Raw genomic sequence first — 27,120 nt, 5'->3', positions numbered from 1 at the left:
ATCACCTCGATGACTAAAGGGATCAATCACCTTTTCATGTTTATTGGCCATGCGTATTGTATTTTCTGTAAAATGTTCTAGATCTTCCCCATTTTTTGTTTCTTTTTCTTACTGATTTCAAATAGTAGTTCTTTATATGTATACTGTAGATTCTCGTCACTGTTCAGTTATATTTAAATGCAAACCTCCCCAGCCCCTCATGTTTTGCAAGTATCTTCTCCCTCATCCCTGGCTTGTCTTTTTACTCTCTTTTCATTTATGATTCTTTTATTTTTTTGTCTTGTTTAAGGAATCATTAAAAAAAAAAGAAACCCTTCTGTACCCCAGGTCTTGAAGATATTCTTCTATGTTATCTAACAGCAGCTTCATAATTGAGCCTTTCACATTTAGGTCTTAATCCACCTAGAACGGTTTTCTGTATGTGGTATGATGTACGGGTCCAATTTTGTTTTCCGTATAAATTCCCATTTGTCCCAGCACTGTTTATTTAAAAGTCCATCCTTTCCTCCACTGATGAGCGATGCCACTTCTGTCATATATGAAGTGCCCAATATGCATTGGTCTATTTCTGGGCACTATTAATTCAAATTAAGTTCCAAATCTATATACAGAGCTTGTATCCCCATTTATTTAGGACTTCTTTGGTATTTCTCCATCGTTTTCCCTGTAGAAGTCTTATACATCTTTTGTTCTATTCTTAGGTAACTTGTACTTTAACAGTATTGTAAGTAATGTTTTAAAATCTTTTGCTGCAAGTGTAATGTACAAACAGAAAAGTACATATAAGTGAATAGCTTGCTGAATTTTCAGAAACTGAACAAATCCATGTAAACAGGACCAATAGAATCTTTTTAAATTTTGTACTCTAACATTGTTTTTGGTGGATGGAAGCAAAATTTATCGCTTCGCATTGATTTGGGATGCGGGAACTGATTGATTCACCCTCTTGGTAGTCTGTCTTCACCCACCATGCCAAAACCAGTCTGCCTTTATTATCAAAACAAATTGGCTCTTCTCAGTGCCCGTCTTTTCTGAGCACTCTGTGGCACTGACATGAGCATAGCCTTCTTGAAGCTCTTCCCCTGGTTTGTAAATCCTCACTCTCCTAGTTCTTTTCCTAACTCAGACGATTCCTTTTCAGTCTCTCGCTTTTTCTTCTTCCTGCTGCACTGTGCTAATTACTGCACCCAGCATGATCTCCTCGATTGGGAATAAGTACGCACCACCTGCTGTTGGTTCTTCCTTAGCAATACTGTGGAGACGCACCCACTTCCAGTGTCATCCTGCTGCCCGTACAAAGCCCATGCCTTCACCCTGCACACCTGGTCAAGAGGCTACGAATACTTTGGCTCCTTGGAGGCATCACATTCTAAATAACAGAGCTCCGTTAATCTGCTCAGAATACTCCTTTGTACATGGTACCACCCCTGATTGGAAACGCAGTGACACATCACTCCTTGCAGGATGAAACCATGCCTTCCAGACCGTTTGTACCCTGGTCCAGCCCAGCTCTTCAGCTTCCTGTCACAGCTTTCCTGCCCACTCTCACTGCAGCCCTACATCCGGCCTTCTGTGCGCTTGCAGTACAGCCATCTCTTCTCTCCCAGAATGCATCTGTTTGCCTACCCCCTCTCACTATCTACGACATAGCCATCTTTCAAAGTCCACCTTAAGTTTGGTGCTTTTGTTGTTGCCCTTTGTAACCATAGCATCTTCCAGTGTAGTTTTTCGCCTCTGAAGGTATAGTGTCAGGGGGCCAAATGGCCATTTTCTGGCCCCCCTATATTTCCAGTTTTAGCTCCCACCATTTCCCCACAAACTACAGGATTCCTGGGTTTCCTCTGACTTTTCTGAGGACTGTTTCTCAGCCTCCTCTTTTCTCACCCACCCACACCGGCAACAGCCCAGGTTCTGGCCTGGGATTTTCTTTTTCTCTGCCACTCTTCAGCCCGTCACCTTGCCTCCTCCACACACAGATGCTTTTAGCTGCTACCTATCTGCTGCTGGTGCCAAGCCTCTACCTCCAGCCTATGTGTCGCATCTACATTTCAGCCTATCAGTGTCGTTGCACATGGGGCATCTCAGGAATGACCCACAGGCACCTCCCATGCCATGTATCTAAAACTGAACTGCTCGTCTCTCCCGGTCCCTCTAGCAACTGCAGGAAATAGTACCAACATCCCCCCAGAAGCCCCCACCAGAAACCAGGGCATCAGTCCACGCTCCTTCACTCTGGCTTCTTCTTCCAATCCCATCAGTCACCAAGGCCTGTCAGCCTCACTCAACTCATCTCTAACATCACTTTCTTTTCTTTAACCCTACTACCACTACCTTCATTCAGGCCTTCATCATTTCTTAGCTTATAGCAAGCTTTCCGGTTGAGGTCACCCTTCAGTCGGGCACCCTTTCCAGTCATCTCGAACCAGCAGCCAAGGTCCTTTCTAAATGGGAGCTCCTCAGCTTGTACCGCAGCGCTTAGCATGGCCTCTGCGCTCCAGCCCTGCCTAGACGCCTAGCTTCCCCTCTCCCCAACCCTTCCTCGTACTGTTCTGCCATACTAACGGTGCAGAGTTCTCTCTTGTCTGCGTCTCTGTACATTGTGCTCCTCTGCCGGAAATGCCTCCTGTCTGTCTTCACGAGGCTCATCCTAGCTTGCCCTTCAGCTCTCAGCTCTGATTTCATCCCCTTGAGGAAACTTTCTTTGACCACCTCCAATTCCTCCCCCAACCCCACTAGTACTTACCTCCTTCCTATGCTAACAGGACCTCAACTCTGTATTACCGTCATCTCCTTACCTGGCTGACTCCCCAAGACAGCAGTCAATTGAAAGTTCTTACTAAGGTTTCAATTTATAATTCAGATGTCAGCCGCCTATGAAACCTCTGCTTTTGGGTCAAAGTCTTTCCATCAATTGATGCTCCATAGTCTTCTTTCGTAACATTTTATTATGAGTTTTTTCAAAGATACAGCAAAGTTGAAAGATTTTACAGGAATACTCCTATACCTAGTATCTGGATTCCACCATTAACATATTACTATATTTGCTGTATTACATATCTGTCTGTCTAGCCACTCATTAATCCAGATCCTTTTTGAAAATGCATTTTAAAGTAAGTTGCATACATCGGTACACTTACATCTAAATACTTGAGCTTACATATTATTAACTGGGGTTTAATGTTTGTTTTAGATTTTTAAATGTAAAATTTTAAAGGAAAAACACAAAATTTGAGTGTATATTAGCTGGGTTTTGACACATGCATTTACCTAAAAGCCTATGTGGCTCAAAGCCCTATTATGATAAGGATTACCTCCCCTCCCAGGCAATTGCCACCCTGCCAAGTCTCACAGCATACTCCCTTTTGTTGTAAGTATTTACTTGTCTGTTTTTCCCAGGAGACTTTGAGTTCCTTGAAGGTAGAGACCAGTTCTTCTTTCCCTGCCCTTGTGCCAAGCACTGTGCCAGGCACACAATAGCTGTTCAATAACTGTTGACTGGTCGGGTGAGTGAATATTGGCTTATTTCTGGAATGTGAGCACGTAATGTGTTCATTCTCTTTCTTTCTCACCTCTCACATCCAGGCGGTCACTTGGCCATGTTATTTTTATGTTTTAAATACCTTTTTCATCGTTCCAGTCCTTAGAGATCTCTCACCTGAACTGTTAAAATAACAGCTGTAAATCTCCTCATGGATCTCTTCAACACCAGTTTTTTACTCCTAAATCTACCTTCCAACTATAATATTTCTCAAATCCAAACTTGATCATGTTTACCTACTCTTTAAAACCTTTCATTTGTTTCCATCGTCTATAACAGATGTTTTTAATCTGCCTTTTAAAGCAGAGGAACTTTTTAAATGAAATCTTATAACAGATTCTAACAGTTGAAATACATTTTTAAAAAGATTTTAAATTCACATAAATTTATAAGTTCAAATTTATAACAATGAGTAAGTCAATCTTTAAATAGTAAGAACATTATAGCTATTTTCATGATCTCAATTTCTTTCTTTATATTAACTTGCATATAATAACATTTTCCATGATAAAAATGCGATGCATTCCACAAAAGACTCGTATCTAGAATATATGAAGAACTCTCAAAACTCAGTGCTAAAAATCAGTCCAACTAGAAAACGGGCAGAAGACATGACCAGACACTTCATGAAGAGGATACACAGATGGCAATAAGCCCATGACAAGAAGCTTTATATCCTTAGTCATTAAGGAAATGCAGATGGAAACCACAATGAGCTATCTATCACTGCACACTTTTCAGAATAGCTCAAAGAAAACATGGCGACAATACCAAATGCTGGCAAGAATGTGGAGACACTGGGTCACTCCTACATTGCTGTTGGGAATGTAGAAAGGTAGGCTGCTCTAGAAAATGGTCCAGTAGTTCTCTTCTAAAAGTGAATGTGTGCTCACCATACGATACAGGGCTGCACTACTGGGCATTTTCCCCAGGGAAGCCATGCCTTCACTCCAAACCCTGTACAGCAGTGCTCACAGCTGCTCTGTTTGTAATAACCCCAAACTGGAAACAACTGAAATATCCATCAGCAGGTGAATGGTTAAGCACACTGTGCAACATCCATGCATGCCAGGTGATAATATTCAGCAGTGAAAGGAATGAGCTATTGATGCAGACAGCAACTTGGAGGGATTATTATTATTATTATTAGGCTGCATGGAAAAACAGGCCAGTATCACGATTGCATGGTGCCATTTATACATTGTCGAAGCAACAAAATCATAGGGGAGAACAAGTTAATAGTTGCCAGGGGTTAGGGATTGGGGGTGACGGGGTAGGCGTGCCTGAATAGGCTGACAGGGCAGTTCTGTATCTGGATTTTGGTGATGTTTACATGAAGTTTTGCCTGTGATAAAAGGGCATACAACTACATGCACACACACACACACACACGTGACACGGGAATCCGCTTTGGGGATCATGCCAGTGTTTATTTCCCGGGTTTGATACTGTACTGTAGTTATTATGCAAGATGTTACCGTTGGGGGAGGCTGGGTGAAAGTGCACAAGACCTTTCCATACTTTTTTCTGCAACTTCCTGTGAATTTATAATTATTTCAACATAAAAAGTTTTTTTAATGCAGTATAATGAAAGGTAATTTTTTTCTCTTTCCCCAAATTCCCAGTCCACATCTCTAAATATTCTCTTTCTATACAAATGGAAGCATACTATGTACTCTGTTCTACTCTGCCCTTTATTTTTCCCACTAAATGATATATATTGGAGATTGTCCCATATTAGCTTATATGTATCTGCTGTGTTCTTTGTGATGTCTATATATTGTAGAGATATGCCGTTGTATTTATTATGACATTGCCCTATCGATAAACATTTAAGTTGGTTCCAGGCTTCTGCTATTCCAAACTAGGCTCCAGTGAACATTCTTGATTCTTAATGTATGGCATGACAGGGATTCTAGATGAGAGTTACAATTATAATTAAGGTTTTTGCCTCTAATTTTTCCTACCATTTGTTCTGGTGACATGTTTTCAAGAAAATGCTAATTCACACTGATACATACTTGCGAATTATAAACATGTTTTAACAGCCTGCTTTACAATCTCAGGATTCTCTTCAATTATTAAACTGATCCTGGAGCTTCAATGAGGAATGATAGAACATTTAAATCCAAAATTGGATCTCTAACAATATCTTTCCTAACTTGTGTGGTGTAATAACTGTGAAAGTCTGACACAACACTCGCAAGGCTTACAAGAAGCACTGAAGCCATCTTTTTTTTTAGTGTCATTGGCTAAGTTTCATGCGCACTGCCTCACTTAACCTTTTTTCCATCTTTACGGAGATATTACTGACATATAACATATGTAGGTTTAAGGTGTACAGCTGATGATTTGATACATGTGTATATTGCTAAATGATTGCCACAAAAAGGCTACTTGCCACCTCCACCCATTCACATAACTACCATTTTTTTGCATGTGTGATGAACATTTAAGAGGTGCTCTCTTAACAACTATCATATACGGGTATAATACAGTAATGTTCATTAAAGTCCATGCTGTACATAAGATCCCCAGAGTTTATTCATCTAATAGCTGGAAGTTTGTCCTCCTTGATCAACAGCTCTGCCATTCCCCACCCCCCCACCCCGCCTCACCCTATGGCAGCCACCATTCTACTCTCTTTCTATGTGTTTAGCTTTTTTCGATTCCATGTATAAGTGAGAACATACAGTATTTGTTTTTATCCTCTGACTCATTTCACTTAGCATAATGCCCTCAAGGTCCAGCTATGTCACAAAAGGCAGGACTGTCTTCTTTTTGATGTCTGGATAATATATATACCATATCTTCTTTAGCTCCTCATCCATTAGGAGACCTTAGATGGTGGAACCATCTTTCATCCCATGTCATCTTCACATGTTGTGTTCCATCTTCACTTGATACTTCACAGCTGACTGTGGTGCAGTGATGAGCACATGAATGGAGTAACTGCTTGTGTCTGGTGTTTTAGTCCAAGTTCATGGGCTACAGTGATATCATTACGTGGACAATTTTCCGTGAGTGCACATGTGAACTGGGAAAGGCCTAGTGAAAAGCCACAACCTTAAATTACACATTTACAAAATATTCAAATATATGCACAAAAAATAGAAGTTTTTTAAAGACTGCAGAATAATTAATGAGCCTTCCTGCACAAGGTAATGAATGTGTTGGCAGACTCCAGGGTGTTAAGATTTGGCATAGAGCCTATTGGAGTGAACCTTTTAAATGCAGTTTTAAAAATAGTTAAATTTTTAAAAAATTTAAAATAGTTTTAAATAGTGGTGATGGCCACACAACAATGTAAATGTACTTAAGGCCACTGAACTTTACACTTAAAAATGGTGAGAATGGTAGCTTTTATGTGATGTGTTTTTTTACCACAGTAAAAAAAAAACTTTTTAAAATTCCAAATTACAATTGCAGAAACTCTGCAGCATCTCTGTGGTTCCCTGAAGTGTCCCTAAGGTTCTGAGGGACACAGTTGAAAACCACTGCCCTACAGGATAAATACAAAAACCTGAGCAAGATATAGCTGTCATGTCCTTTATGACCCGTCCCTAGCTGTCCTCTAGCCTCACTGTTGGTCACTCTCCATCTCACAAGTTGCACTGTATTCATATTTAACTACCATACTTCCGAAATGTCAAATGCCCTCTCATAAACATGGGCCTTGACATCTGCTACTTCTCCTGCCTGGAATGTCCTTACATTCTTCTTTCCTACCCCTACCTCCTCCATCAGCATTGTCCTAGTCATCCTTCACAATTCAGCCCAAATTTTCAATTCTCCTCTGAAGCCTTCTTCTACCTTCCCAGGCAAATTTTACCACTCCCTCCTATGAGAAGCCAGTTTTGTTATGCATACCTATTCCTTTAGCATCATATTTGCAATTACTTGTTTTTGTGTCTGTCTGTGTCTCCCTGTGGACTGTGAACTCCTTAAGAGTAGGGATTGTTGCTTACTCTTTGTACTTCTAATACCTAGCAGAGTGCCTATAACATTGTACATATTCACTAAGTGTTCAATGAAGACAAGTATGTGGAGTGAGAAAAAGGGAGCGTCCAGGATGTCTCAGGTTTGCTGTTTGTTGGGTGACTGGTTAGATGGTGAGACAATGAAAAGGAACAGTGCTGGAAGTGAAATAGGTTTGCACAGAAAGATGAATTCTGTTTTGTTGAATATTTGTATGCAGTGCCATGTGGGCACAGGCCAGTGGAGGTTATTCCGCAGGCAGCCGAAATAAAGCTTTGGACAATAGGCAAGCAGTCTGGTTTGGAGCTGCACATTTAGGGAATCATTAATATAGGTATTTATTGGAATTCTAGGCGTGGATGAGATAACACAGGGAGAGTATACATAGTAAGAAAAGAGCATAAGACAGTCCCAAGAGAATACCAACACTTTTTATTAGTTTCAGGTGTACAAAATAATGTAATGGATTAGACATTTACACCCCTCACATGTGATCACCCCAGCAAGCCTACTACCCCTCTGACACCGCACATACTTATTACAATACCACTGACTATATTCCCTACACTGTACTTTACATAGCGCAACTGTATATTTTTTTAATTATAGGTGACATTCAATATTATTTTATATTAGTTTCAGGTGTACAGCACAGTGGTTAGACATTTACATAACTTATGAATTGATCCCCCGATTAGTCTAGTACCCACCGGGCACTATACATAGTTTTGACAACATTATTAACTATATTCTCCGTACTGTATTTCACATCCCCTTGACTATTTTGTAACTACCAATTTGCACTGCCTAGTCCCTACGCTTTTCTCAGCCAGCCGCCAACCCCCCTCCTATCTGGTAACCATCAGTTTCTCTCTGTACCTATGAGTCTATCGAATACCAGCATTTAATGGATGGCTATTGGAAAGACTCTCCCATTAGGTAGACTGGGAATGATTGAGAATGGGGACACAGTAGTTGCATGGCTCTAGGGGGAGACTTGAGAGTTCCAGAGTTCTTTATATACATTTTCTACCAATGCCCTCTTCTTAACCTCAACTCGCTCCTCTTTCCAAGGTATCTGGTGCCTCTAAGTGAGCAGCTTGGCTCATTTCCCTAGAGCATACAGATTAAGACCATGGGCTTTGGAGCCAGGATGCCTCCAATGGAATCCTGGCTCTGCCACTTATTAGCTGTGTGACCTTAGACAGTTGCCTAACTACTCTTTGTGCCTCCACTCTCATATCAGAGATAATCCTACTTTATCCATACTTTATAGGACTCTATCGTGAGGATTAAATGAGCTACTATGCATAGAATACCTACATCAGTGTCTGGCTTATAGGAAACACTCTATAAACTTAGCTGTTCTTGTCACTTTCATCATCATTATTGCCCCTCTGCAGACACTTTAGTAATGACGATTAGATGATAAAAAATGCTGTTCATGTAATTTCACAGCATTAATTTAAGGCTTAAGAGTGATAATTGATATAAAATGTAAATAACTATGCAAATGGTTGTTGACATAGTGATAGTTATCTATCTGTCTGCTTTGTTTGCATGGGAAAATTCCGGGAAGTGCCAACAGACTCAATTGTGTAATCGAACATTTGGATCTTTGTCCTTTGAACTTTACTTAAAGAGTCACTCTCAGAAAAGTGAACAGGATCAAGCAGTTTCCTTGAGATTGATGACTGAATATTTCTATGGGGTCTTTATTTCTTTTACCTATTTTGGGATAAATGGATGTAATATGTTAGATGCTTTACCAAGCAATTTAAATTGTGTTTCCTGCTATTAGGTATTAATATTAACCGAGGCCTCCTATGCTTGGGAAATGTAATCAGTGCTCTCGGAGATGACAAAAAGGGTGGCTTTGTGCCCTACAGAGATTCCAAGTTGACTCGACTGCTTCAAGGTAAGCCTCTAAATATAAGAGCGAGTGACTCAGAATGATAGTGCTGAGAAAGCGAAAATGGAACAGGTAAAAAGCCAGATTTTTGGACTATCACATATAGAGCTGTCTAAATGATAAATAGGAGAGAGACCTGTTGGCAAGCAGGCTTCTAAGACAATGGAAAGACGTCTTTATATATGGCTTTGAGAGCCAAGCAATCTGTAGAATGCCAACTGTACTTAGTACTTTGTACCTGAAAATGAACTTGGTTACTGTTTCTTTATTACTTAATACTGAGAAGCAGAATTCCCTGAAGAGTTAAAATCTACCTAGAGAGGGCATCCTAGCAATGTTGAATCCCAATAGTGGCTGGGAACTTACCTGGGCCTGGCCCCAGTTCTTTTAACCTGATGAACTGCTGCAATCAGCCTTTCTCAAGAATGACACATGCAGTAGGAGTCTCAACTATTATTTTACACGTTAGAACTCTTAGTGTTTTTATATTGTCACAAGTAGGAAATTGGTAGAAAGTCAAGATTTTTTTTTCTTACAGCTCCAGTAGGATTCTCAACTATTATTTAACACGTTAGATATCTTTGTGTTTTTATATTGTCACAAGTAGGAAATTGGTAGAAAGTCAAGAATTTTTTTTTCTTACAGCTCTGACTTTGAAGTCAGCGGCCCACGTAGACATCTCTGCTTGCGTCCTATGTGTTTTATTTCATTTCCTCCCATTGTTCTTTTTCAGATTCTCTAGGAGGTAATAGCCATACTCTTATGATAGCTTGTGTGAGTCCTGCTGACTCCAATCTAGAGGAAACATTAAATACCCTTCGCTATGCTGACAGAGCAAGAAAAATCAAGAACAAACCTATTGTTAATATTGATCCTCGGACAGCTGAACTCAGTCATCTGAAGCAACAGGTATACTTTTGATGAGCGCAATTCAAAGAACGTGAGTGGGATGATGGCGCTTCTGTTTCTCAGCTTCTCTACCAGAAGTTTACAGATGTTAGTTAAGCATTATGTTAGTGTGGGGAAATCTGAAAGTAGCTCCTATTAACATGTTTGGTAACATATTTAAGATTGGGGTGTAGCATTGGAGATTTCACTGATGAAGAAGTGCACAGTGAGAGATGAAGCAAGAGAGGTAGGCAGGAATCAGATCCTGAAGGTTCTCATATGACTTGTCAAAGAATTTGGAATTCAACCCAAAAGCTATGGGGAGCCATTGAAAGATTTTCAGTAAGAGAGTGACATGGTGAAATGTTTTAGGGAGATCACTCTAGCAAGTATAAAGAAAATGGATTAAAAGTGGGCATGACTAGAAATAGGAAAATAAGTGAGGCTGTTGTAATAACCCAGGTGAGGACTGTGGCTTGGACTAAAGATAGCAACCGAGATGAAGAGAATGGGATGAACTGGGGGGAGACCAGGAAGTAGAATGTATAGGGCTCACTGGGTAACAAATTTGATGTGGAAAGGTGGGTGAGGAGCATCAAGGTTGATTCCCAGGTTTCTTGCTTGGATAACTGAATAAATGTTAGTAGCAGTCACTGAGTCAGGGAATACAAGAGGAAAAACAGGGTCAGGTCGAAAAATGGAAACGATAAAATTCAGTTTAGGGCATTTTGAATTTGAAGAGCTTGGGGCCATCTAAGTAGAGCTGCTAAGGAGCAGAATGTGGTTAGATGGACAGTGAATGCTAGATGAGGAAGTGGAGAAAGCTGATAAGCTCTTCTTTCGAGAAGGCAAGATGAAGGAACACAAGAGGTAGGTAGTCAAGGGTCAAGAGAGGTGGGTCTGTTTGTTTTTAAAATATGGAAGAGACTTGAACACATGAAAGAACCAGTTCGGAGAGACTGAAATTTAGAATAGGGACTGGTTAATAAGGGGTCTCTTGGAGCAAAGATGAACCAAGAAAAACCTTACAAGATCAGCTAGAAAAATAGAAGGAAAAGCCACTTCTCACATTCCCCCTACATTGCCGAGCCCAGGGATGAGTTTGATTTTTTTAAATAGATGCTCAATAAAAAGTCATTAAAATACTTAGGTGAACAGGACAATTCATCATCAAAGTACTAGTTATTCATGTAATGCTCATTGTCCTTTTATCGATGAATCCTCAACCCTGATGCTTTCTGTAATAACTAAACTATGCCTTCGATTTCATAGGTATTGAGTCAAGTATCCCTAGTTAGTTCTGGTAACTAACGAGTTCTGGTAGTCCTGGTAATTTCACTGATAAAGGGAGAAGTAGCTTTTGATTGGTGACTATTTGTATTTGCATTTCTCAGGTGCAACAGCTACAGGTCTTGTTGCTGCAAGCCCATGGAGGTACATTGCCTGGATCTATAAAGTAAGATTCATAGGTTAATTTTAAATGTATATTCCACCAGAGGCCATTTCTTGTCACAGTTATTTTCCCCTGATGCACTAAAGTTCCTGGTAGCCCTTGGTGTCAAGCTAGGGAATCTTACCAAACTTGCTGACTGTTCAGGACTTAGCTAGTTAGCGTTGAGGCAGCCTGATGTAATGAGGAAAACATGGGTTCTGCCCCCCAGAAGCGTATGAACTAGAATTCTACTCTGAGAAAGACGTGTCTCTTCTCCCCCACTTATTTATTTGATGTTTAGTAAATGTACAGAGTTGTACAACTATCACCACAATCCAATTTTAGAACATTTCCATCACCCCAAAAAGATCCTTCGTGCCATTTGCAATCACTCCTATTCCCACTCTGAGCCCCAGGCAACCACTAATCTGCTTTCTGTCTCTAGAGGTGTGCCCATTGCCGACAAGTCATATACATGGAATCAGACAGTATGCAGACTTTGTGTCTGGCTTCTTTCACCAGTAATGTTTTTTGAGATTCATCCATGTTGTAGCATGTACCTGTACTTCATTTCTTTTTGTTTCTGAGTAGCATGTCATTGTCTGCCCAAACCACATTTTGTCTATCCATTCACCAGTTGATGGACTTTTGGGTTGTTTCAACATTTTGGCTATTGTGAATTATGCTGCTATGTATATTCACTTGCAAGTTTTTGTATGGACATACGTTTCGGGGTTTTTCCTCGTTTTATTTATTTATTTATTTATTTTACACTGTAGGACATGTTTTTTATTGGGTAGATACCTGGAAGTGGAATTGCTGGGTTGTATGTTTAACGTTTTAAGAAACTGCCAAACTGTTTTCCAAAGTGGCTGCACTCTTTATGTGGCTTCTGTATTTTGATTTGTAGTTAGAAAGCCTTTCCCTGCACCAAGGTTAAAGAGGGATTTGCCCATGTTTTCTTCTAGTCCTTATGTTGGTTTTATTTTTGATGTTGCACTTTTCATTGGGAGTTTATTCTTGTATATGATGTGAGCCTATCTTCTTTTAATATCCTTTTCAATAACTCATAGTCATTTTTTTCTGATTATACAAGTGATACATTGCCTCTTGAGGACATTTACTAGGTAAGTATTGTAAAAATCTGAAAAATTGCCATAATTTTGTCACTCAGAGATGATCACCCTTCTCTTTGTAACTCTTCCTCTTTGGGTAATTTAATCATGGCTTCCTGATGATATTTTAAGAATGTTGGATAAAGAAAGTTGGCCCATCTTCCTTGCCTTCAGTTGAGCACAGACCTGTTTCACGTAGTACAAGGCTATTGAAAGGCATTCCAGACTTCCAGCTACCTACAATATACTACAGGGTATGGTTTCAGCTGCAAAAGTAATAGAGTCTAAGAAACGGTTAATGAAGCAATTGAACTCAATTGTTTATGTTTTACAGAGAAATAAAGATGCTACTTCTTTTCTCAAAAATGTATGTTTATATTTTTAGAGACATTTCATGAGGCTTTTTACAAAATGTACACTTTACATACCTGATTTTTTTTTGTCTTTGGATTATATGTTTTTCTTTTTTAATGTGTTTCATTAAAGCTTTTGTATTGATTTTCTGCAAGTGTTTGTCAATTTGCACATGCTCAGCTAAGTGAAATTTCTAGCATTGGCAATTACATAGCATGTGAAAGAGGAAACACTGGTTTTCCATTGTATTTTTCCCCATTTAGAGAAACCTTGGAAATTTTTATGGGAAGAAGTTATAGAGTTAAAAGTATTATTACTTTAGGGGGATGGGGGGTGATGGGATGGGCACAAAGGGTGAAGGGGATTAAGAAGTAAAAACTTTCACATATAAAATAAATAAGTCACAGGAATATAATGTACAGTAAAGGGAATATAGTCAATAATGTCGTAATCTTGTATGGTGACAGATGGTTTCTAGACTTATCGTGGTGATCATTTCATAAACTATATAAATATCAAAGCACTATGTTGTATACCTGAAACCAATATAATGTTGTATGTCAACTATATTTTAATAAAAAGTATCATGACTTTGGAGCTTGTCAACTTTCATGAACGATGCATGGAAGTTTTCAGTTTAATAACAATAAGGAAACAAGGAACTATCAGAGCCATCTAAAATAACACTAAATTTACTGATAGTTTATCTTTATAATGCACCTTTTTATTGAACGTTCCATCATAAGAGCCTTAGTAAATTCTCAGCGGTGTGATATGAGACCTTATGGTGTGCCTAGCTATGAACCTTTTGATAAAGAGCATGCTAAGATCTTCCATAAGAATTCATGGAGGCTTTAAGCTGGGTGAGAGGGCATCTGTTCCTGAAATCCTTTTCTGTCCTTTACTGAGATTGACAACAGCTGTTTCCTGTCTTTTTTTCTCTTTATTGTATGTAGCCTTAACATCCATTCATTTTTCCCTTCAGTCTCCTTCAGATCAAATCTTCATATTTATTCTGATTTTTTCCCACCAGTCCTAATTTCCAGTCTTCTGAGCAATTAATCCCAGCAGATTTAAAACAAAACAAAAAAACTGTACTTCTTATCGGTCTGCTCCGTTGGTCTGGAACTGTTGTCAAGTAATCTGCACAAATTCCAAGGGTTCATATCTATATGTACCCTTCAAGCCATTTCTGTCCCTCCCACTCCTATTTGAAATGGACAGCATTGTTGCCACCACCCACTATAAACTCTTTAAAATTGATAGACAAATGAACAGGAGGCTATGCGTCATCAGTTTCAAGGAAGGCAAGTTTTGAGAAGGTAGCACTTATTTGTGGACAATTGTGAAATGCACTCTTAGTGGCCACAGGTCATCATTTCAGCTGACTTCTTAAATGCCATTTCCCTAAATTTCACAGTAAATAGGTAATTGACTTAGTTGAAGAGGTTAAATGTAGACCCTGAGCAGTGTCCTTCTGCCTCCTCCGTACATTTTCTTTCCCTACATCCCTATTTTTTAATGACGGATTGAGAGTGGGACGAAGAGAGAGCATGCGTCCTACCTACAGTTATCTTCCCTCCATGGTACAAATAGAAAAATCCTAAAGCAAGAGCCAAGGGTAAAGGTTAGTCGTTTCTGTTGCAAACATATGTGGCCCTGAATTATTATTACCTTCCTCCAAATAATTAAAGTGTTTCAGGCATTTGTTTCTTATTCATCCAATATACTACTGGACTAGGAGATTACATTGGGATAGACATACTTTTTCTAGACTTTGGAGGTAATTTTTACCTTTTAATTTTTTTTTTACAAAACAATGTAATAGACATTTACACCCTCACAAAGTGATAACCACCTCACCCAATCTTCTACCCCTCTGACATCGTATATAGCTGCTACAATTCTATTGACTGTATTCCCTATGCTGTACTTCACAACCCATGACTATATATATATATATATATATATATATATATGTATATATTTATATATATATATATATATATGTATATTTGACGTTTCATATTATTCAGCTTCGGCTGCAGGTGTACAGGGCAATGGTCAGGAATGTACACCATCCATGAAATGGTCTCCCTAATAAGACAAGTGCCCATCTGACCCCCTACAAAATCTTTATAACGTTATTGATTTTATTCCTCTAACTTAGACTTTGAGGGAAACTCTTAAACCACGCCCCTACCCACAAGTCCCATGGGATGTATTTTCATTGACTTTTGATATAGGTGTGGTCAGTCAGGTACTGTTTTCTAATCTGTTACTCTCTTTGTTTTAGTGTGGAACCATCGCAGAACCTCCAGTCTTTGATGGAGAAGAACCAGTCCCTGATAGAGGAGAATGAAAAACTCAGCCGTGGTCTGAGCGAGGCAGCTGGTCAGACAGCCCAGATGTTGGAGAGGATCATTCTGGTGAGGCCCCAAGACCAAGCCACTAGCAACCTGGACATTTACTACTTTTAGTTTCTGAAATATCTAACATGCCTCTCATTACGAGAGACCAGTTATGTGGAAAGAGGTGGGTAAGTATTACTATATCCCCCACGGAGCCACTTGAGGTAACTACGTGGCCTTATGTTCAAACATACAGAAAAGTTAAAAGAATTATACAGTGAACACCAATGTATCCACCACAAAGAGTCTACAGGAATCCCATTTTGAAAGACATTTGTTCTAAAACACCAGAGAGGAAAGAGCCGGGTCCCTGGGTCACCGTAGGTCCTGCCTGATCTTTATCCAGAATACCAAGTGACTGTCCCCTCAATAAGATTTCCGTTTCTCTCCCTTCCCCTACCATTGTCACATTTCAATCCCATCCTACAAGCTGCCATGGTGAGACAGAACTGATGGTAAATTAATTTTCACTCCTTTCACGTATGGTTCATTTCCAGACAGTGGATCACTACGTAGCCCATCACACCGGTTCTGTTTCCCACTCCCTGTCTGACAGCGTGCTGGCTCTGCCACTAATGGTTTTGCACTAGTGTCAGTACAACTCAGCCTTTGATAGCACAACTATTGCTAGAGCGAAAATAAGTTTCCACCAAAATCTAACTGAACATCTGTAATTTATACCCTTTCACATGTCAGCGTGCTATCTAGTCAAGGAAGGGCAAGCTGCTTCAGGACTTCCTTAAAGGGGACCACACCCTCTGTCCACTGGACTGCCCGGCACTAGCAGAAGGGGGGAAATGGGATTGAGGAGATTTTTATGTGCAGTTTTCTGCGTCCGTGCTGCATTCTATGCCTTTGAAGCCACTCTACAGGCGGTGTGTGTGAGTGTGGCAGACACAACAGACAGTGCCTGTTATTCTAGCCACATACCCACCTGACCTTTATAAGGTTCTTACAGTGGCTGCCCCATAGGCTTACCGTTTGATGTCCTATGAGAACTTCATAATAAGCACAACATTTTTTGTCCTTCCCAAATCTATTGCAGCATCTAGCATGTTGCGGATATGGTGGTTGAAATAAAATGGAAACTATCCATCAATGTTCTCAAAACGTGGCTGCCTCTGCCATTTCTTCTTCTCTGCCTTCATGCTTGTGCCTCCCCGCTTTTCTTGCTTTCTTTTGCTAAAACTAGCCCACCACATGAGATGGTGTAACTTGAAAAAAACTCAGCTCATACTCAGTGCGAGGCCCTTTTATGTTTAAAATGCCCTTATGCTGGGGCAGGGAACAGTATAGTGTGGGAGGCAGTTTCAAGTAAGTGGCTTTTCTACAAACAGCAGGGGGTAGCATGCCAGGAAGGAATGCTTTTTCCCCCAGTTGCAAAGTTCTCTGGAATTGAGGCTTCACGCTCCACCCATAGTCTGAGCTTTGTGGCATAAGACCCAGCTGCTTGGGTGCTATTTTTAGTAACTCATGTTGACTGAAAGGCTAATTTCCATGACTGTTAAAAAACAACATTTCTCACTAAATAACCAAAGCCCACTAAATCTTCCATTACAGCAAAGGAGGTAGCCTCTCTACCTAGGTTTTCATCTGTAGAAGCAGAGAGAGGGCATAATTAGGTGATGCTGTCAGGCGCGGCCACTGATTATCTCACGGGTCTTTGTTGCAGACAGAACAAGCGAATGAAAAGATGAATGCCAAGCTAGAAGAGCTCAGGCAGCATGCGGCGTAAGTTGCCTACCAGATATTTGGTACTGACTATACCTCTTTGGTATCTACTCGTGCACCCCCTGGCCCTTGCACTGTGATTAACCTTTGGGTTCCTTTGCTTGAATTTGCAGCTGCAAAGTGGATCTTCAAAAGCTAGTGGAGACTTTGGAAGACCAGGAATTAAAAGAAAATGTAGAGGTAGTTCGTAACCTGCAGCAAGTGATCACCCAGATATCGGTAAGCCAAGTATGGCCAGTGTCCACAGCTACATTGCTTTCAGTTGTTTTCCTTGGTGCATATAAACATGTCTAATTCTGTGCCTTTTGCTGAAATGACCAGACTGTGAGCTGTGTGAGGACAGAGATCATGGGTCATTAGACTGGATCTGAATATGAGTTTGGTAAATCACTCATAGGTTACATATGCAATGACACATGAATATTTCAGTATTCTAAAATCAAGTACTGGAAGCCGTGTCACCACAGTGCAAAATTGCCTGGGTAGCACGAGCCCCAGTCATTGATTTGCTGTCCTTTCGGTGTAGGCTAACTTAATAAGAGGCCTTGTACCATACCCTGATTTTAAATAAGCTGGGTTCTGGCCTTTTGAGTTTCCTTTTGCTCGGCCTGCTCCAAACTCTTTGGAGTGTACTTTCTTTTCTAATAATGGCCCTTGAGCCATTCTCTACTACTGCTCGGGCCCGCTTCTGTTTCTTTAAAATGTATTTTTTCTTCTAATAAACTGTCCTTTTCTGCAACTTAAAAAAAATAAGCTGGGTTCTGACAAATAGCTTAGAACAACCAGTGAGTACCAGAGCTCTCCTTTATAACCAGTAATAAATTCCTTCGGATGATTCTGCTATGAGTTCCCATTTTTATTTATTTTTAGAACTATGGAGTAGTTGTGGGTTTGGGAGGGGGTTATTTGTTTTTTCCAGCAGGAAACCCTAAAAACCTCTTTCTGTGGTTGGTGTTCCTTCTGTATCTTAGTCCTGAGGCATATATACTTTTTAATTGGAATCATGTTATATTAAGGGCTCATGGTTAGTTAAGGAGTTATGGTCCATCTCTCCCCCCTTGTCTGTTTTTCGGAACCAGTCATATGTATGTAAATGCCTGGTGGTAATTCCTAGCTCTTGGTCAGAGGTTTTAATTTGACCAAAACAGCGATTCTCCACCCCAGGTCTTACCCAGTGTTTCTAGACTTGTCACACCAAGATTTTACTCCAAAGAGTCAATGAAAATAATACTGGATAGTATGATGGGGGAAAGGGTTGGGATGGCGAGTTCCAAGACATTAAATGAGTAAACCCCCAAAAGACTAGAAAGTAGTGTTGTAAAATAAGTAGTACTACACAAAACTTCATGAGCAGTTCAGGATGACAGTTCATTTATCCAGCAAACAGGCCACAGTAATTGAGAACCTGGGTTCCAGAGCCAGGCAGACCCTGGTTTGATGCCACTTCTGCCACTCACTATGTACCCTTGCTAAGTACTGTATTAATATCCAAAGAGAATAAGTGACTGAAATTGGGATTAAAGGTGTTATCCAGCGGATGCACTCAGGGAGCGCCTGTCATGTTCCAGTCCTGCTTCGACTCGGGTGGTTTCCTGCAGTTTGGCTCAGGTAGCAGATTTTGTTGTTAATTGTGGTGAAACTTTTGCTGGAAGGCTGTTACCATTTTCATGGCTCTTGCTTAAGAACATCTGTGAAGTCCCATCCCGATAACTGTCAGTTATTTTCAAGAGTTGTTCTTGCAAGCCTTGTAGCCTGTGAGTTGGTCATGGCTCACAAGTGGGAAAGTTTAGAACATGACAAGTACCGTATTTGCCGGCGTATAAGACGACTGGGCGTATAAGACGACCCCCTAACATTTCCACTCAAAATACAGAGTTTGTTATATGGTCGGCTGTGTGCAATTTTGCGAGTGTGGTAAAATCGCATAACAGCAAAATCGCATAACAGCCGAGCATACACCCAGCAGCGCTGCTGATGCCTGAACGGTATGTGGAATGAAGTGGGCGGGCATCGGGAGGCCACTATGGCACGGGGCAAGCACTATGGGCAGTCTATCTGAAGTGTACCTGGCGTATAAGACGACCCCCCACTTGGAGGCATATTTTTCAGGGCCAAAAAGTCGTCTTATACGCCGGCAAATACGGTATACAGAATACCTGCCAGAGAACCGCTATCTCAAGGTTCAGTTTCACCATCGACAATTCTACTTCAATGTAGCTGAAACATGTGATGTTTCTGGGGCTTCGAGTCACATGGGAAAGGTGAACAAGGAAACTCACAGAACCATGTTAATAAAATAAGAGAAGGCATGTCCTCAGTGAGCAACTGGCCCTGTGACTGGTGCCTGGCGTGTATACAAAGGAAGTGGCGAGTGGTGGCTGGCTCAGAGGAACTCGGTACAGTGGCTATGTCTGCCACTGAAATTCGCTTGGCACATGCAGCGGGAGGGCGCTAAAGACTGCCACAAGCTGATCAAGTCCCTAGCTTCCATCCATTGTCACAGTGAGGCAGAATAGACCCTTTTACCCATGGCTCCTGCTGGACTCCTGAATCAGAGTTGTCGTACCTATTGTTTGGAGACCCTCCCAGCTACATTTTTTTTTTTTGGAAATACAAAACAACACCTCCTGTGGCTTTTATTAAGTCTCACTACAGTGAAGGCAAAATGCTTAAAATGTAAGTGCTTATGCCCTTCATTCCAGATTAAAACTATTTTCATTTTAAGTGGTGGGTGAACACCCCCTGTTCCGTTATGAAGGCAACCATTGTTCTCAGATCTTCCTCCTGGGGCTTTAAGCGCTACACTGTACCATTTATTCCTTTAAAATATAATTCAAGCAAACCTCCTTGCTACAGTTACCTGTGAGGAAATTCATGCAGTCCTTTCAGTTCCCACAAAATCAATTTTTTGTGTGTTTTTATTCCCTCCTCCAAGACCAGTTCCATAAAAAGCATTTTGCATGCCCACTAATGATATTGCCTACAGCCTGCAAGCACAAATTTCGTTTTGGAGGGGATTGCTGGGTAATGTAGCTCAATGTACCCTAGCCTTGTTCCCCTGACAGTCACCTTCGCAAATCATGTATTTTTTACCTTACAAAAGGTTCTCAGTTGTAGCCATAGAGTGAAGGAGAAAGGGGCTATTAGACTGAAATAAATCTTATTGTTATATATTTACATTTAGGATTATGTAGAACAAGTCACCACAGCTGAAACCTTAGCATTGTGAAATTTCATTGGGCCAAAAGATAAACCCACAGTAACAACATGTCTTCTTTAAGGATTAACCCATCTGTGTTGATCCTGACCCCCTGGAAGGTACTAGAAAAAGTCTCTGAAAGCCAGTGTTATAGTCCCTACTAATCTAGGATAGGCCTATAACTAGTCCATTTGCTGAAACGTAAAACATGGGAGAGAAGGAAAGGTAACTAATAGCCTATAATATATTGAAGTGCTCTGGTTTTGTTTTGTTGTTGTTTTTTTTTAAATAAGGGTGTAATATGTCCGGCCCTTCAAGGATCACCGGCACTGTAAAGCATGATGAGAAAAGATGTCGGAACATTGGAGCTTCCTTTGAATTCTCTTTGAGTCTCACTAGTTGAGGATTTCTGAGCAGAGTAAGGGAAATGCTTTACAAACAGCACTTACTAAGGGCCTCTTTGCTCCTTACCTTAAAGATACTGAGATTAAATTTCAACAACTATGTAATGTTTCATCAGGCTGCTGCAGAGACTCCATGTGCTAACCCTAAATTCTTTCCTTGCTATTGAGCCAGTAGCTCTTTATATGACCTATGATGCCCTTCATCGTGTAACTTCCTGGAAATAATCCTTTCTTCCAAGGGCCGTGCACAGTCACTTAAACGGAAGTGGTAATCCATGTTGCAATTGCCAAATTAAGCCTGCATTTCAGTGGGGAGAACAGAGCTTGCACATATGATGGCCTATAAACAAATTAGTGCTAGTAAGTTTTTTTAGATTTCCCTTCTAGGTGGATGTTCCAATGCCCAAGAAAGGAAGGTGCCCTTCTCTGGGAGGGAATCAGTGCCTGCCCTTCCCCTCCAAATAACCACTGCCTGGAACAGTGGCATCTGCTCAGTTCTTAGGTCTAAGAGGGACGGAGGCTGCACTGTGTCTGACTTCATGAGGACACTTTTCTGGGGTATACGCCTGTGGCATTTATTTTCTTATAGAGTGGGCTCTTGCTACCTTGACCAACTGTAAAATAAAAATAAAAAATAACCCTTTATTCACTTTCCTGCTGCATCACCTTTATTTGATATGTCTGTTTTTAGTATGGTGTGTCCATGAGAACTGGCGAAGCCTGGACATTATGGAAGTAGATTTAGTGGCAAAAACATAAAAAGAAAGGGTGGAGTCTCTAAAGTGGGTTAGAGGTTGGCCTGTTGGAATGACTGAGTGTTTCAGTCTGGCCCAATGATCTCTGACCAAGCAGGAAAAGCACAATAAGTATGTCAGTTGCCACATGACCATCTTCTTTGCATAGACTGCACAATCGACCTTTATAAAGAAGACAAACTCCTGAGAGGTGGAAAATGGAAATGTGGTTCTTGGAGTGTATATGACTACAAAAGAGGCCAACTGTAACTGGGCTCTTTTATCTTGAAAAAAATGAAGTAAGTGGTATCAAATCCACTGGTAAACTTCAGTTCAGAGTCTTTTCCTAAACTGAAACATCGCTTGTCATTGCAGGATGAAACTGTTGCTTACATGGCTACAGCCATTGATACTGCAGTGGAACCAGATGCTGTAAGTAACTGGCGCCTTTGTGTAGGACCGGGAGCTTTAACTGCCATTTCCTGTCATTTACCACTCAGCTGGGGAAGACAACCTCTGATTGCTCCCATGCTCCATAGAATGCCTTGGAAATCCCTAAATCTTGAGTATAAACCTCAGCTTTTTAAAATCCCTAACTTGGATGGGCTCTATCTCGAATGCTAAACTGGGAAGGGGCGTCAGGGCTTCCTAGAGATGTCGTGTTCCATATTTGCAGTCTGGCTAACTGATTTCCTGTTACATGCTAGTATTCTGCATCAGCTGTCTAGCCAGTTAAAATGAGGAAGGGGACAAATTAGGAAATCGTGGCAAGGTCAAAAAAGCACTAGAGAAGAAATGAAAGAGAAACTTTTCTATGGGTTGAATGGTTAGGGGCTAAAAGAACTAAGGCAAATATTTTGAGTGTTCAAGTTGCAAGAATAGATCAAATGTATTAGATGTTGGCTAAAGGTCATCCGGCAAAGTCCAAATGAAAGGCTGGACAGTGGTTTGCTTGATACAGGTTTTTTTCCCTAAAGCACGTACATACTGGTAGTTTTCATATTCTGAAAGAAGAGCGCTGGGGGATATAAATCGGGTGTCAGAGGTCAGCTCTGAGAATAAATGAAGGCTCTTCTCTATTGCCACCATTCCTAAAGTGCCATTTCCAGAGCCCTCTGTCCTCTGAGGACCCCTGAGAATGAAGCAAAAGTGAGAAATGTTGGCCAGAGAATTAAGAAAAGAACAAGAAACCTAGTACGCTCTCAAGGGTCAGTTAAAGGCGATAAGAAATAAGGTGCTTGTGAGCGTAGGGAAATCGGCTAGGCCAATTTACTTCAGATGTTTGGAGTGAATGTGTGAGAAGCCACTGTTCTACAGGGACAGAGGTCCTGGGAATGGAGAAGAGCTGTGGGGCGTGCTGAAGCTGGGCCGAAGGCACTCCAGTCGCTCATTTCCTGATCTTTTCCAGCAAGTGGAAACCAGTCCGGAGAGCAGCAGGTCTTCGGATGCATTCACCACGCAACATGCTCTCCGTCAAGCTCAGATGTCTAAGGAGCTGGTTGAGTTGAATAAAGCCCTGGCCCTGAAAGAGGCCCTAGCCAGGAAGATGACCCAGAGTGACAGCCAGCTGCAGCCCATTCAGTTCCAGTACCAGGTAAAATCTTTCCTACGGCAGCTCTTGTTAATATCTCCCACCCCTCTTCAATCGTAAGGGAAGAAAACAGGCACATCATTTCTGACGATGACAGCACAGCCTACTGTGTGGAGTTCAACTGGAGCTGTACTTTTGTTTCACTGAATCTAATACCTTACCTTCTGCAATAGGTTTCATGAATAGTTTGATAGTATTATCATTAAAATCATCCCAACTTAGAGAAATTTTTTTCTGATAAGCATGCTGGAATTCTGAGAAAGGCACATGTCTTAGTAGATGGTCTGAGTTAGTGTCAGTTATGAGGAGACTTCTCGTGGGTATCACATGACTGGGCAAACCATTAAATTGTTCTTCCTAGTGGGAGTTCTAGTGGCCCCTGCTAATTAACATGATATGTCTTTACTTAAAGACAAGCCTTTGGCCTTAGGTTACCCACAACGTTTCCCTGGCTCCAGACCTTATTTTGTCTTGTAGCCCAGTCTCTGCCATCTGCGGAGGGATGTTAGCAGGCCTGGCAGGAAGAAGGGTGCATTGTTTTTCCATTCAGCTCCATCCTGTCACCCCTGAAGTCCTATATGCTGGCATCAAAAAATCCCTAGAATACGCATGCGTGTGTACCACCAGCTCCCCTACATTTGCAGAGGAAAAACATGAAACGTGTTTCTACTGAATGATTTTTGCCACTTACTGCCCCTAGGGAAGAGGTTGCTTCCAAAACAATAACTGAGTTGCCAATAGAGGTTGTATTTCCTTTTTATTATCCCAGCCTTATTTAACATTTTTTAAAGTTAATTTTTATTTATGTCAAACAAATTCATGTGTATCATTTGTAAAAGTCAAATACCCAGAAAACTAAAGCAATCTCCTCTACAATGGACATTTTTTCTCCAGAATTTTGAAGACTTTGATCCATTGTCTTCTAGTTCCAATGTTGCTATTGAGAAGCCAGTTATGATTCCTGATTCTTTTTATTTGATCTATATATTTTTTAATCTGGAAAGTTTTCAGGGTCGTTTCATTGTCCCCTAGTGTTATTTAATTTCACAGTGATGTGCCTTGGTATGGGTCTTTTCTCATTTATTGTGCTTGGTGCTTGGTATGTCCTTTCAATCTAGAAATGTGTATGCTCCTTTAGTGGGAAGTTTTCTTGAATTGTTTGTTTACTATCCTCCTGTTCTTTTTTTCATGGCTACAGTGCTCGTCTCTAAGGATAGAAATTAAATTTTGTTGAGGTCTTCTTCTTCCTGCCCTGCCTCTGTTTCCTTCAGATTCCTTCCTTTAGTGCGTTTTTGTCTTTCTTTCAGGTAAGAAACATACCTCAAATTTCCAGTCATCTCTGGCTGTCCATTTATATTTAACAGTGATGCACTAAAAGTCCATAGAAAGTTCTGTATGCATGGGTTTTTCTTGGGCTGGTTAGCTTCCAATAAAGAAATCTTTCATTCTCCTGCTTGGAGTTATGTGGGCAGAGTGGTAGTAACCGAGAGAAAATAGGGGAGCCGGAGTCACTCCTGTCTTATACAGACTTGCGTTGGATCCTCTACCTGCAGTATGACACTTTAGCCCCGCCCTCCGCTGTGTCTGCTGCCTGAGTCCACAGAGGCCTGTGGTCCCACCGTATAAATGGGCTTGTTTCTTTTTGCCATTTGTCCTGTAGGAGTCGTAGTTGAGCTTGTTCCCCTCGGCTGAGTCAGTGGCCTCTTCCCCACCTAGTTTCCTTTCCCAAAAGTTTCTTTATATCTTTTGAGTGCTCTCTTCATCCTTGTTGATTCATAGCCTTCTTTCGGGCCATTTTAATGGGATTTCAGGAGGAAGGAAGTTAAATATGTAGCTCAGTCCTCCCCATTAACAGGACATAAAACACAACTTTTTCTAGGTTGAATGTATTTTGGCCTTTCCACAGTAAACAGAAGATTCATGGTAAGGCTGACAAATCATTTCTCTCCTCTTGTACTCTTACCTACAAACACAGGAACATATGTCCCCCCCAGGGTACCTATACTCTATGGAGAGGTGTTAGTAACAAGCTAGAGCTGTAGGAAGATACCTTTTCTTCTCTTCAAATCAAACTTGCTTGAGCTCCCAAACCTGAGAGTTAAGAGGAAATAAATTCTTAATGTAAGCAGTACTTTCTAATCACATGTAAATCACTGTCTCTCTTTTTCTAAGAAACAAAGGTCATTTTTTATCTTAAACCGTATTTTTTCCATCACTATGAAGCATTGCCACAGAAAAATCTGAGGAAGTATGTGTTCTGATTAATGAAGGTAACCATGAGTTATAGCCCGGGACTCAAATATTTGAATAATTCCCTTTGTGGCAATGGTGAGACAATTATTGACTACATGTGGCATCGATAATGAAGAGATACTACTTTTTACCCAGCCAACTGGTATCGTATCAGGCATTGACAAAGGTGCAACAGTGCAAATTGGAAGAGCCACTGTGGGAGATGATTTGGCAGCATCCGTTAACATTGAAAATGTGTACCCCCATGATCCTGTAATTCCACTTGTGTCTACCCTAGAAAAACCTTGCACATGTGCACAGAAAGCATGTACAACAATATTTCATTATGCCAAGAAACCCAGAAGGAGTTAGGACCATATATATGTATTTTATACTGATAAAGTCAATCTCCAAGACCAAGTAAAAAACCCAGCAGGTTACAGAATAACCTATACAGAAAGTGTACTCCTGTTTATCTTTCATACATTGCAATAGCTACATATATATATATATATATATATATATATGCACATTTCTATGTGTGTGTATAGTATATATTAATTTTATATATCTATTTACATATATTCTATTATATATTCTACACATTTTCTACAACATATTTATATATTTTATATACTACGCATTTACATGTATGTGTAAATGTCTAGAATATGTGCACATCTAGAAAAATGTCTAGAAGATCTGGACCAAGCCGATAACAGTGGCTTCTTCTGGTGAGGGAACTAGAGCTTTGGCAGGGGTGGGGCCGTTGGGGGGACGTGCCCTTTATATGTATTTTCTGGACTTTTTTTACAAGAATGTTTTCATGTGTTAGTTCTAGAAGTGTGCGCGTGCGCGCACATTACTGCCAGTTTGAATATGCAGGGCTAGTGTAAAGCAACAAGACAGGTTTTTTTTGTTACACTGAAGTGGCTCAGTGTATTTCGTGGACAACAGCTCTGCCTATTTAGAGAGCTTCTCTGATGCAGCTCCACCTAACCTGCCCCTGCCTCTTTGTGTCATCTCAGCATTTAAGGCCTGTGTTTAATCTTCTTGGCTGCCAAGCACCCATCAGCCAGTTTCCTTTCATCTTTTCCGGTTATGAGAACAGGAAGGACTCTGTCCGTTGGGCTTTCCCAATCTTGGAAACTACCAAACTTCAGTTTCTAGAATTCATTTCCTAAATGCATGCAGAACTACAGTAACTGTTGAATACAAGCCCTGAATATTAGAATGTTTGTGCAGCTCTTTGCAGTTTACAAAATCTCTTTGTTTTTTTTTATCTGATTTGATCTTCCCAACAACCCTGTGAGGTAAATCGTGATGTTAACTGTTTACATAGATAGAGAAACTCTTGGGGGTCCCCAAGTCCGCCCCCAGGTTCGACAACTTGCCAGGAGGTCGCCCAGGAGTCCTACTCACAGCTAAGATTTACAGTGAAAGATATACAGAGCAAAATCAGCAAAGGGAAAAGGCACATGGAGCGAAGTCTGAAGGAACCGGTGCGAGGTTCTGAGAACCCTCTCCCAGTGGAGTCAGAAAGTAGTACTTCATTTCTCCAGCAATGGCTGTGACAACATGTGTCACATGTGGTCTGCCAG

The 27,120-nt window shown here is 40.7% G+C and overlaps 1 protein-coding gene across 1 annotated transcript in view; it reads left to right on the top strand.

The window, feature by feature from the left end:
* The window catches only part of KIF4A (kinesin family member 4A), an 86,944-nt gene that overhangs the window by 22,613 nt on the left and 37,211 nt on the right, over positions 1-27,120 (top strand). Inside the window, exons 8-15 of the mRNA XM_019647963.1 lie at positions 9,318-9,434; positions 10,162-10,337; positions 11,711-11,772; positions 15,514-15,646; positions 17,301-17,359; positions 17,473-17,578; positions 22,072-22,128; positions 23,105-23,290. Of these exons, the coding sequence (XP_019503508.1) occupies positions 9,318-9,434; positions 10,162-10,337; positions 11,711-11,772; positions 15,514-15,646; positions 17,301-17,359; positions 17,473-17,578; positions 22,072-22,128; positions 23,105-23,290 (896 nt within the window). The remainder of the gene's footprint in view (positions 1-9,317; positions 9,435-10,161; positions 10,338-11,710; positions 11,773-15,513; positions 15,647-17,300; positions 17,360-17,472; positions 17,579-22,071; positions 22,129-23,104; positions 23,291-27,120) is intronic.

This window comes from Hipposideros armiger, unplaced genomic scaffold (genome assembly GCF_001890085.2).
Source record: "Hipposideros armiger isolate ML-2016 unplaced genomic scaffold, ASM189008v1 scaffold_119, whole genome shotgun sequence".
Classification (NCBI taxonomy): Eukaryota; Metazoa; Chordata; class Mammalia; order Chiroptera; family Hipposideridae; genus Hipposideros; species Hipposideros armiger.
Note: the sequence above shows the minus strand (reverse complement) of the source record. Positions and strands in the feature narration are given on the sequence as shown.